At 43.2% G+C, this 13,347-nt stretch overlaps 1 protein-coding gene across 3 annotated transcripts in view; it reads right to left on the bottom strand.

The window, feature by feature from the left end:
* Positions 1–13,347, bottom strand: part of RPRD2 (regulation of nuclear pre-mRNA domain containing 2) — a 54,877-nt gene that overhangs the window by 25,734 nt on the left and 15,796 nt on the right. For all 3 annotated transcript variants that reach the window (XR_012851265.1, XR_012851266.1, XM_075843364.1), the window contains exon 2: positions 1,859–1,988. Coding sequence is in view for 1 of the 3 variants with exons in the window: in XM_075843364.1 (XP_075699479.1) it covers positions 1,859–1,988 (130 nt within the window). In the remaining 2 variants the exon portion in view is untranslated. The remainder of the gene's footprint in view (positions 1–1,858; positions 1,989–13,347) is intronic.

Below are 13,347 nucleotides of genomic sequence, written 5' to 3'. Positions count from 1 at the left end.
ATGGCCAGACAGCCTAGGGCCCATTTAAGGACCCCAGTGCTGTCTGACCATGTTCCCTGTAAGGGTGCACCATCAGTACACAGGCTAATGTACTGGCATATAGATAGAGGCCATTACATTAAAGAGGCTGTCGTCTGTAATACTTCTCCATCTCCTATCTAATCTAATAAACGCTTTGTTGTAGAAAATGACCGTTTAGTTTGGTTTTTTTAAAAACTTTTATTATTGACAAAGTTGTGATGATTTTTACATTTATGCCAACTTTTTCTAAATGCCCAACTGGGCGTTTTTCTTTGTTTCAGGAAGTGGCGTTGTAAAGAAAAGTGTATGATGATGATGACCAATCAGCGTCATACACTTCGCTGCATTCAAACCCAGCTTTATTCACAGCACAGAGTGATCTCGCGAGATTACGCTGTGATGTGACTTCCTCCGCAGGTTCTTCACCGGAGCGACGGGAGAATGACTAGACAGCGCCTCCAGCCGTGCCAGGACAATAATCCTTAGCAGCAGTCCTGACACGGCTGGAGGCGACGTCTGGTAATACTCCCGTTGCTCTGGTGAAGGAACCGGAGGAAGTCACGTCACAGCGTAATATCGCGAGATCACGCTGTGAATAAAGCTGGGGTTGAATGAAGTGTATGACGCCGATTGGTCAGCATCATACACTATTCTATCCAACGCCCACTTGGTGAAACTAAAACAAAAACGCAAAACTGGGCATTTAGAAAAAAATTTGCACAAATCTAAAAACGATAATCGTTTATAAAACAAAAAAAAAAAAAACAGTCGTTCTCTACAAAGCGTTTATTAGATTATGTAGGAGCTAGAGAAGTCTGAAATTAGTGACAGAGGCTCTTTAAAGTTGTTAAGATAAAAAAAAAAAATCCCCCTATGGTATTAAAAAAAACAAAATGTAAAATGAATTTAAAAAATACACTTTTTTTTTTTACAATTAAACTCTTCAAAATATAAGTCCGAAAACATTAAAATATACATATTTGGTATCGTCACAACCTGTACAATAAATGTATAAAATTATTTATGATCGGTGTATGAAGGTGTATGAAGTAAAAAAAATAAATAAAAAAAAAAAAAAAAAAAAAACACATTAAAACTGCCATTTTACCAAAATAAATATTGATATAAATTAAACGATAATGCATTTGTACCCAAAAAATGGTACCTACATAAAGTACAACTCATCCTGAAAAAATAAAATAAAGTCTCATACAGCTACGTCGTGCAAAAAAAAAAAAAAAAGTTATGAGCCGGGATGCAAAGAGGAAAGTAAAAAAAAAAATGGTTCTGCCCTCAAGGCCAAAATTGTCCGTGTCCTTAGGAGGCTCTATTCTGAAGCGCCGTAAAAACACAGCGCTGGGTATACTAAAGTGACGGGAGTGCCTCTATGCCCTGTTGTAAGGAATTCATTCAGAAGCTAAAAGGCGTTGTCCAACTTCTGACAACTGATGACCTACCCACCGGATAGGTCATCAGTATGTCATCGGTGCGCACCGATAAGCCGCTCCGGTGACTTGCGGGCACCGGATGTTGGGGCACATAAGGCTATGGACGGAGCACGGAAGCAGTTGCCTCCGTACATAGCATAGCGGCCGATCACTTGAATAGGAGCAGAGCTGCTGTTCGGCCGCTATTCCGTGGCCGCAGCTAACTGCTTCCGGCTTGTACGCTCGGTGGACGGAGGACCCGGACCAGCTGATCTGTGTGGGGCCCGGGTGCCGGACCCCCACAGATCACGTACTGATGACCTATCCGGTGGATCGGCCATCAGTTGTCAGAAGCTGGAAAACCCCTTTAAAAGAAACCATACTTTTCTAATAGTCAAAGATGTACATACTTAACTAGAGAAGCCGCTTCAGGGAGGGCATCGGCAAACGCGTCGCGATAAATAATTGCGTTCCTCCGTTTGCAGTTTTGAATGATATCATTTGCCAAGTAGAACAGGTTCAGTCTGTGCGGGTAGCCGGCTGTGGACAAGAGAAAAAACAAAATACATATACAATTGTCACTTCCAAACCAACAAGAAAGCAAATACAGCGATAAATACATTTACAATAATTGTCTTAGGAGCTGCAGAAACCCTGGAGACTGACAAACATTGACACGTATCGCCTATTTACTGTCAATCATTTCTAGGTTTAATGTTCCTTTTATTTAAGTTTTCACACTGGCCGCCGGAGCACACACAATAAGCGGACATTTCCGGTTTTCTGCAGCTCACATTTCAGCTGTGCAATGTAGACTGAAAAAGGGTCAGCAGAAGACAAAAGGATTTAAAGGGGTATTCCCAGTATCAACTTTTATCACCTACCCACAGAGTAGGCAACAAATGTCTGATCTCTGGGACCCCCACTGATCACAAGGACAGGTGTCCTGGTCTGTATCACACACCCATGGATCCTGTACTGCGCATGCGCTGGCGTCCTTCATTCTGTAGCGCGTCAGGGTTACTTGGCAACGTCGGTCAGCCGACCGCCATGTCAATAACCCTCCGTGCTATACAGTAGGTTATCTACAGAAGCTCAAAAGGAGGAGACCCAAAGTTTTTAGTTACTCTTCACAGTAACTACAGTAACTTTTTGGGAGAGAAATAGGGGAAAAGAGAAGAAAAAAAAAAAGCAGATCTGCCTTGCGGTAAAAATAAAAAGTTACTTTTATTCTATGGGTCATTACTAATGCGGCGGTGTATAGAAAAAATTTGGGGGTGGTGCCTTTTAAATTTTTATTACACGTAATGTTACATTTTTGTATTATTATTTTTAGTTTCTCCCACTAGAGAACTTAAAAGTGCCAATACTTCGAAAACATTCTCTACCTTTTGGATGAGATGACCCAGTTGCTAGAACCTCCTCTTAAAGTTGCAAGAAAAAGTAAGTGAACCCAATGAATTTCATCAATGGATTACCAATAAAACATGGTATGATTGTTGTCCAAGTCAGAATTAGAGACAATCAGTTTGTGCTTTTTATTGAGCACATTGAGTGCAGGGAGGAATAGTAAGTGAAGCTCTGTCTTAACCCCTTAGTGACCAGCCTATTTTAGACCCTAATGACCAAGCTATTTTATTCGTTTTTCTATAGTCGCATTCAAAGAGCTATAACTTTTTTATTTTTTCGTCTACATCGCTGTATGAGGACTTGTTTTTTGCGGGATTAGTTGTGCTTTTTAATAGCACCATTTTTGGGTACATATTTTTTTATTAACTTTATTTGGGGGGGGGGGATTAAAAAACCCTGAAATTCCGCCATTGTTCTATGCGTTTTAAATTGACGCCGTTCACTGTGCGGCGTAAATAACACATTACCTTTATTCTATGGGTCGGTACGATTACGGCGATACCACATATGTGGAGGTTTTTTTATGTTTTACGACTTTTGCACAATAAAAACACTTTTGAACTAAAATTATTTGTTTTTACATCGTCGCTTTCCAAGAGCCGTAAGTTTTTTATTTTTCCATCAATGTAGTGATTTTTTGGGCTTGTTTTCTGTGGGATGAGACGTAGTTTTGATTGGTACAGTTTTGGGGTGCATGGGACTTATTGATTCATTTTTATTATGACTTTTTTGGGGGGCAATGGAAAAAAATTGCAATTTCACCATTGTTTTTTTGCGTTTTTTTTTTACGGTGTTCACCTTACAGTTTAAATGACATATTAACTTTATTAATGGAGTCATTACGGTCGCGGCGATACCACATGTGTACTTTTTTTTTTTTTATTACTTTTACTAAATAAAACCACTTTTTATGGAAAAAAATGGATTTATTTTTTTACTGTAATTTTTATTATTAATCTTTATTTCACATTTATTATTTATTTCACTAGTCCCACTAGGGGACTTTACTGTGCGATCTTCAGATCGCTGCTATAATGCTTTGGTATACTTTGTATACCAGAGCATTATTGCCTGTCAGTGTAAATCTGACAGGCAATCTATTAGGATGTGCCTCCGGCGCGTCCTAACAGGCATATGTCCAGGGCAGACCTGGGGGCTTTTATCAAGCCCCCGGCTGCCATGACACCCCATCGGAGACCCGCGATTGCATTTGCGGTCCGCCGATGGGTGACAGAGGGAGCTCACTCCCTCTGTAAACAAAGTTAAATGCTGCGGTCGCTATTGACGGCGGCATTTAACGGGTTAAACGGCCGCGATCGAAGTAAACTTCGATCGCGGGCGTTGGAGCAGGAGCTCAGCTGTCACCAGACAGCTGAGCCCCGGCTCCAGCCTGCACGGGAGACCCGTGCAGGACTTAGACTAGGCTCGCGTGAAAAGGCGTCAGCCTAGCCTAAGGCCCCTTAGTGACCAACGTAAAAAGGCGTATTGGTGGTCACTAAGGGGTTAATGACTCCTCCAATAGCGAATTTGTAAAAGATGTTTAAATTAAGGAGAGGAGATTGGTAGTGTGGGTTTCACAGGTGTTTTGCCCATTAACAGCACAGTCTGGTTACTGACAAATCTGTTCTTATCAAAAAAAGATTGCATCGAGGCAAACAACTTTCAGAAGACCTTAAAGAGGCTCTGTCACCACATTATAAGTGGCCTATCTTGTACATGATGTGATCGGCGCTGTAATGTAGATTACAGCAGTGTTTTTTATTTTGAAAACGATCATTTTTGATGGAGTTATGATCAATTTTAGCTTTATGCTAATGAGTCTCTTAATGGACAACTGGGTGTGTTTTACTATATGACCAAGTGGGCGTTGCACAGAGGAGTGTATGACGCTGACCAATCAGCGTCATACACTTCTCTTCATTCATTTACACAGCACATAGCGTTCTTACTAGATCACTATGTGCAGCCACATACTCACACATTAACGTTACTCAAGTGTCCGGACAGTGAATAGACATCACTACCAGCCAGGACGTGAGGTCTATTTACAATCCTGACACTTCGGTAACGTTTGTGTGAGATTTACAGCAAGGCAAGGCAAGCGTAATCTCGTTTTAAATGACAGTTTACAGCGTAATCTCACGAGATTACGCTCGTTGTGCTGGAAATTTCACACAAACGTTACCTAAGTGTCAGAATTCTGAATAGACATCACATCCTGGCTGGTAGTGATGTCAATTCACTGTCAGGACACTTGAGTAACGTTAATATGTGAGTGACTGCACATCGTAATCTAGCAAGATCACTATGTGCTGTGTAAATGAATGGAGAGAAGTGTATGACGCTGATTGGTCAGCGTCATACACTCCTCTGTACAACGCCCACTTAGTCAAAAATTAAAACAAGCCCAGTTGTCCATTAAGAAACTCATTAGCATAAATCTAATATAGGTCGTAACTCCGTCACAAATGATCGTTTTCTAAATAAAAACCACTGCTGTAATCTACATGACAGCGCCGATCACATCATGTACAAGATTGGCCACTTATAATGTGGTGACAGAGCCTCTTTAAGACTGAGCTGGAAAAGGCTACAAAAGCATTGCTGGAGATCTGGGTGTAATCCAAACTTAGAAAAATTGTCTACAAATGAAGAAATTTCAGGACTGTTGCTGCTCTCCCTAGGAGTGGGTGTCTTGTTAACAATCCAAAAACACACTGGGCAATCCTAAAAGTAGTGAGAAAGACCAAGGGTAACAGCAAAAGACGTCCTGTAGACTCTACAAACGGCAAAATCTCAGTTAGTGTGTCTATGAGAAAAACACTGAACAAAAATGGTGCCCATGGAAGTACACCACGAAGTAAGGGGCTGCTGTCCAAAAAAACAACAACATTGTAGCTCGTCTCAAGTTTGCAGAAGACCAGCTGGATATTCCACAATGCTTCTGGGAAAATGTTGACCGGACAGATGCATAAGTGGAACTTTTAGCACAAATGCACAATGCGATGTTTGGATGAAAGATCACTGAACACCGACACATATAAACCTTGACATATAGTGACATGTCGGAAGCTTTGATCGGTGGGGGTCCGAGCACAGAGAGCCCTACAGATCACTAAATCAAAGCGGCAGAAGTACCCGTGTGAGCGCGGTGCCACTTCCTTTCTGATCGGCTGTTTGGCTTACACTTTCTATTGAGCCTGTGGCACCACTCGCTCGGCTTTCCAGGGAAAGCCTAGCAGAGCCCATCCTCACATTGTGGTTCCCTTGATTTTTCTCCCTGCACTGTGGAGGTTTACTGTGCTGAATAAAAGACGGGAACAGTTTGTGTGTATAGTTAGATTGTGTTGGTCTATAATTGTGGCTTCAACAACAATCAGGCTTGAGAAAGGTCCCATTGGATTGAAACGTTACAGTGAAGGAAATAAGTATTTGATCCCTTGCTGATTTTGTAAGTTTGTCCACTGTCAAAGACATGAACAGTCTAGAATTTTTAGGCTAGGTTAATTTTACCAGTGAGAGATAGATTATATAAAAAAAAAAAAGAAAATCACATTGTCAAAATTATATATATTTATTTGCATTGTGCACAGAGAAATAAGTATTTAATCCCTTTGGCAAACAAGACTTAATACTTGTTGGCAAAACCCTTGTTGGCAAGCACAGCAGTCAGACGTTTTTTGTAGTTGATGATGAGGTTTGCACACATGTTAGATGGAATTTTGGCCCACTCCTCTTTGCAGATCATCTGTAAATCATTAAGATTTCGAGGCTGTCGCTTGGCAACTCGGATCTTCAGCTCCCTCCATAAGTTTTCGATGGGATTAAGGTCTGGAGACTGGCTAGGCCACTCCTTGACCTTAATGTGCTTCTTTTTGAGCCACTCCTTTGTTGCCTTGGCTGTATGTTTCGGGTCATTGTCGTGCTGGAAGACCCAGCCACGAGCCATTTTTAATGTCCTGGTGGAGGGAAGGAGGTTGTCACTAAGGATTTGACGGTACATGGCTCCATCCATTCTCCCATTGATGCGGTGAAGTAGTCCTGTACCCTTAGCAGAGAAACACCCCCAAAACATAATGTTACCACCTTCATGCTGGACAGTGGGGACGGTGTTCTTTGGGTCATAGGCAGCATTTCTCTTCCTCCAAACACTGCGAGTTGAGTTAATGCCAAAGAGCTCAATTTTAGTCTCATCTGACCACAGCACCTTCTCCCAATCACTCTCAGAATCATCCAGATGTTCATTTGTAAACTTCAGACGGGCCTGTACATGTGCCTTCTTGAGCAGGGGGACCTTGCGGGCACTGCAGGATTTTAATCCATTACGGCGTAATGTGTTACCAATGGTTTTCTTGGTGACTGTGGTCCCAGCTGCCTTGAGATCATTAACAAGTTCCCCCCGTGTAGTTTTCGGCTGAGCTCTCACCTTCCTCAGGATCAAGGATACCCCACGAGGTGAGATTTTGCATGGAGCCCCAGATCGATGTCGATTGACAGTCATTTTGTATGTCTTCCATTTTCTTACTATTGCACCAACAGTTGTCTCCTTCTCACCCAGCGTCTTACTTATGGTTTTGTAGCCCATTCCAGCCTTGTGCAGGTCTATGATCTTGTCCCTGACATCCTTAGAAAGCTCTTTGGTCTTGCCCATGTTGTAGAGGTTAGAGTCAGACTGATTAATTGAGTCTGTGGACAGGAGTCTTTTATACAGGTGACCATGTAAGAGCTGTCTATAATGCAGGCACCAAGTTGATATGGAGCGTGTAACTGGTCTGGAGGAGGCTGAACTCTTAATGGTTGGGAGGGGATCAAATACTTATTTCTCTCTGCACAATGCAAATAATATATATCATTTTGACTGATTTTCTGTTTTTTTTTAAATATAATCTATCTCTCACTGGTAAAATTAACCTAGCCTAAAAACTTACAAAATCAGCAAGGGATCAAATACTTATTTCCTTCACTGTACATATTTCGGTGAATAAATTCCTAGTTTTTTTGGATGTGCCGTCTCGTCTCTCTATTTGGATTACATCAAAGGACTTTGGATCAGGTTCTGTTGAGGCTTGCACCCATATAATCATATATCTGGTGCTGTGGTATTCCATTGTTTGACATTCGACAACAAAACAGACCATATTTTATTAGTAATCAACACCGATATCTTTTTCAACTCTGGTAAGCAGTCAGTGCTGTCAGAAGAAACTTCAGTCTCATGCATATAAATAGGCAAGACTGTTTTCAAAGCGTTACCATGCCTCTACAGGCGTCAATGAAACTTATAGGTGCATTGATGCGACCGCTACTTTTCTGCAACTCCCATAGTCCTGAGTGGAGAGAGCTGTGCATATAAGCAGCCAGCTCTACCCTTCCTGTTCTCCCCATTTGCAGCCACCTTAGGCTACATTCACACGACAGTTTTTCATGGCCATTTTGCATCAGTGTGTATCCAAATTTTCATCCATTTCCAGGCCTTCTGTCTGTTTTCATTGGCCGTTTGACCTCCCTTTTGCATCCGTTTTTCATGGCCGTTAAAATAAAAAATAAAAAACCCCCAAAAAAAACTGATGAATTTCATTGGTCAGCCTTTTTTTGTCCCAGCCCCCTGAAAACACCCAAAGGAAGGTCACATGTTCACCTAGACACTACACCATTTTCTCTGGACCTATTTCTACGGACCCCCTGTATATGATGCCACACAGACCCCCTGTAGATGATGCCACTGTGTTTGTAAATTCTGGACAGTCCTGGAAAATTCACTACAGTTGACCGCTACGTACAATGCCCCTTGTAGTGAGCGCAACACCACACTACATTTAACTTTCGGCTGCTCTACATACTCACCAATGAAGCACCGTCTTCAGGCGTGGCCTCTAGTTTGCACGGGATCTGCGAAGGTGGTGTGATGACGTCATCGCGTCGCCTTCGCACAACCCGTGAAGACGAGAGACCACACCTAAAGAAGACTGCGCTGCATCGGTGAGTATGCCGCCGACGTCCAGCAAGCGGACTAGTAGTTCCCTTGCCAATCTCCATGTTACAGATCCGTTTTTAACGGTTGTTACATGTATCGACAGCCGTTAAAAACGGATCCATTGACTTCTATGGGGACCGGCTGGCCGTGAAAACGGTCAAAAATAGGACATCCTATTTTTTTTTACCGCCAATGTTCATGGGCCGTTAAAAAAAACCGGCCGTGTGAATACACCCATAGAACATCATGGTTCTGAAAACTGCAATTTTTAACTGTTGTGTGAATATAGCCTTAAAGTGCCCATACAAATTAGATGACAGTCGCTCAAATAAGCGTTTAGGCAACAGCTATCTAAAGTGGATAGGCAAACTTTATATTGCCAGATGGAGGTCAAAAGGACCCTCATTCTCCCAATAGTTGCCGTTTCCACTATCAGACATTGATAATGCATTCATTAAAAAAAAGTTAGATTAGATGTCAAGTAGGCAATAACCATAAAAGGGAAGTTGTAGATTTGAAGCCACAATAAAATATACAATATAATGTTGGGACTAGAACATCTATTAAAGCTGGCAATATTGCACCACCTCTAAGGGTAGGGTTCACACGACATGTGTTTGAGGCAGACAAATACTAGGCTGATTTCAAGAGGAAACCGCCTCTAAATCCAGCCGATTTGGTGTTTCCAAGCGTATTTTGAAGCATATTTTAAGACGTATTTTCCAAGCCTCAGAGAGACATGCCACTTTTTACGCGGCGTATTTGAATTCAGCGTGTAAAAATACGGCTCCTCTGAACTATACAGCATGTTTCACATTGAACTCAATAGGCGCGGTTCCCAGGCGTATTAAGAGGCGTTTTATACGCCTGCAATTTGCCTCTCTGAACATACCCTAGAGGTCCTATTACACCAGCCAATGTGGGCGGTGAAAACGAGCTCCGATCAATGACAGCTCGTTGATCTGCGGTCGTTTTCTCCTTTCACCAGGTTTAATAATGTATGGGGACGATGAGTCGTTACCTCGATCGCTCGTTTACACAGCAAATGTGCCGCCCACAACTATAATAGTTATTGCAGCATAACCGATACGATCAGATGATGAACAAGCATTTGCTCATTCATCGGCTGATCGTTGCCCTGTTGACACAGGGCAATTATAGGCAATGAGCATTTATATGAACGCCCATTTGCCCGATCATTGGCCCGTGTAAAAGGGCCTTTAGGCTGAATGCGCCAGTAATAAGATCCATCAACAATCATCCTACTGCACCTGGACATTAGCAAAATTCACTGCCAGCTTAGATGGTCCACATTATGCCATTGCTTCATCCATTTCTAGACAACATCTAGTCAATATAAAAAATGCAGCCAGAAACCAACTTCTATACCAAGTTATTCCAGCAGTAATGGACATTATGCCCACGTACGCGCAAAACCTGCCCCGACTGAGCATGCGTGGCCTCCCTCCCAGGGTTAGCGAGGTGAACCACCATCAAGATGATAAATCTCCAGATCATAATCTTCTTACATATTGTGGCTGTTACGTTACAATAAAATAATTGCGATCTTTGTTTACTTGAAATTTTGTGGAACCGAGGGCTGGTCCACATGAAGCAGAATTGCTGCGTATTATCCGTCCGGAATTGTGGGCGGAAGATACAGTAGCAGCAAAGTGGACGAGATCTAACAAATCTGTATTAAATTTATGACCAGAAATTCCCCAGCGGTGCGTATTTTTTGTACCGCAGCATGTCAATTCCTGCTGCAGAAAGTGGACAGAACTGCTGCGTTTTTCAGAGGAGATGTCACCATCTCCCAACATTGAGAAAAACGCAGCAAAATTCGCACCTTTTGCCGTAAAAAACGCAGGAAATGGTGCAGTATTTCCGCAGCGGAAATCCTGCTAGTTTCTGCGGAATTGCTGCGGAAATTTTCTGCAGCAATTCCGTTACGTGTGGACAAAAGCCCTAACTGAGCAGTTATAGATTAACACATTATTTTACACAGTTAGGCCTCATTTACACGAGCGTGTGCGTTTTGCGCGCGCAAAAAACGCAGTGTTTTGCGTGCGCAAAAGGCACTTAACAGCTCCGTGTGTCATCCGTGTATGATGCGCGGCTGCGTGATTTTCGCGCAGCCGCCATCATAGAGATGAGGCCAGTCGACGTCAGTCACTGTCCATGGTGCTGAAAGAGTTAACTGATCGGCAGTAACTCTTTCAGCACCCTCGACAGTGAATTCCGATCACCATATCGAGTAACCTGTTTAAAAAAAAAGCGGTTCGTACTTACCGAGAACTTGCCGGCAGTTGCCTTGGTGACGCGTCCTTGGTGACGCGCCTCTCTTGACATCTGGCCCCACCTCCCTGGATGACGCGGCAGTCCATGTGACCGCTGCAGCCTGTGCTTGGCTTGTGATTGGCTGCAGCTGTCACTTGGACTGAATTGTCATCCCGGGAGGTCAGACTGGAGGACGAAGCCGGGAGTTATCGGTAAGTCAGAACTTTTTTTTTTTTTACACGTTCACATATATTGGGATCGGAAGTCACTGTCCAGGGTGCTGAACCAGTTTAACTCTTTCAGCACCCTGCACAGTGGTTCGGTCAAAACGAGTTCGGCCGAACCCGGTAAAGTTCGGTTCGCTCATCTCTAAGACACTCCGTTCGGATGTTTGTAAACAGAAAAGCACGTGGTGCTTTTCTGTTTACATTCAGTTTGACAGCTCTTGCGCGAATCACGCAGTTTGCACGGAAGTGCTTCCGTGCGACCTGCGTGGTTTTCACGCACCCATTGACTTCAATGGGTGCGTGATGCGCGAAAAACTCAGAATTTTAGAACAGGTCGTGAGTTTTACGCAACGCACTCGCGCTGCGCAAAATTCACGCATCGTCTGCACTGCCCCATAGAGTAATATAGGTGCGTACGACACGCGTGAAAAGCACGCGCGTCGCACGCGCGTATATTACGCTCGTGTAAATGAGGCATTACTCAGAAGGTTCAAAAGCTTAGAAGCTAAAGGTTGAATGGTTTCTACAGAAATTGCAGATGGACACCCAAGGCCGGAGCAGCCAAACTTCTGCCTCCTATTTTTCCACTCTCCGACTCCACAGTTGTGACCCGCGCTGAACGCTCTCCATGAACTGAAAACCCATTTCCTTGGTTCCCTCATTTACTAGAGGCAATAATAACCGCATGTGCCAACAGTACAACAAACTGATCTCTCCAAACTTTCTCAGGTTACGCAGAGCGAGTTGCACAAATCCAGGGAGGTGCAACTAAATTTCTCAAGGAGCCAATCAGAATTTGCAATTGGCAACAACAACGTGACATCTATTAAAGCTGCCAGCCTCCTGCCAGGTCACCATTGCTTCAAATGCAGTGCTAGGTTACAGAGCTGGAAACCCCACAGTTAACCCTCGGTGGCAAAAATGGGCACTGCTAACGACTCTGCAACAGTCCATACAGTGCGCGTGTATATTTATATTACAGGAAAACATGAAGATTATAACAGATGTGTACGAGACTATAGCTGTACATGTACATGAAAAACGGTCCGGTTTTCTTGCGGACGCAAATCAGACCTGCTCATGTGAACAAGGCCTAAGTCAAAGTTATAGAGTTCTCCAAGTTAAATTGAAGTGGTACAGCAAACAATAGAAGGAGACCATCTTTAGTTCCAGGAGTTTGTTGGGTCCCAGGTCATCCAGCGATCTTTTTAAGGCTGGGCTGACATCTTGCAGTCAAAATACACGTTTTTAGCTGGAAACCACTACAAAGCATTTCTGCCTGTAACATGTGAACCCAGCATTAAAATGTAATCTGTCAGGGTGCCAGAACCCAATAACGTGGAGAATGTGAGGGTAGTGACACGTAGGGGGCGCTGTGCAGGCGAACAACGAGAGGACATGCCGTTTAACCATAAAGTGCTGTTTCCAAATTATTGCAATTGAATGTGCGTTTTTTGCACGTAAACAGCCTGTAAGAAAAACGTATGGACCTTTGAGGGTCATTCGGAAATTTTTTTATATATTCTCCAGTTCCACCAATTTAAGTCAATTAAAATCAGTAATATTTCAGATATGCCCTGAGGACAGATGCCACTCGCAGTCTAGTGATCCCACTGCCACTATCTATTCTGTGGCTAATCTCTGTAATGTCCATTTGTCACACGGCAACTCCTGTGTAATGGCACTACCCATGTGCCACGTAATCATTTACCTTTTGTACATGGAGCAGTGCCATCTACTGGAGATAATGCCCTTGTAATGCAGAAGCTCCATTGCACACTCAGTGAGTATGTTCTTGACGTACGCCACATCAGCTCTCCCATGCCATGCAAGGGACAAAGCCTTTTCCCGTAGTTAGTGCGATTGTGCCATGGTAGCTCCAAAGCGTGATCCATTTCAATCCCCTAAAGCCCATTACGTACAGAACGCCACAATGACACCAAGGTACGGCAAATCTACGTAGGTTTTGCACTTCTTAGGGGTATGTTTACATGCGGAGTAAAAAAAC

The sequence above is a fragment of the Rhinoderma darwinii genome, chromosome 12, assembly GCF_050947455.1.
Source record: "Rhinoderma darwinii isolate aRhiDar2 chromosome 12, aRhiDar2.hap1, whole genome shotgun sequence".
Classification (NCBI taxonomy): Eukaryota; Metazoa; Chordata; class Amphibia; order Anura; family Rhinodermatidae; genus Rhinoderma; species Rhinoderma darwinii.
This window is presented reverse-complemented; position numbering and strand designations above follow the sequence as displayed.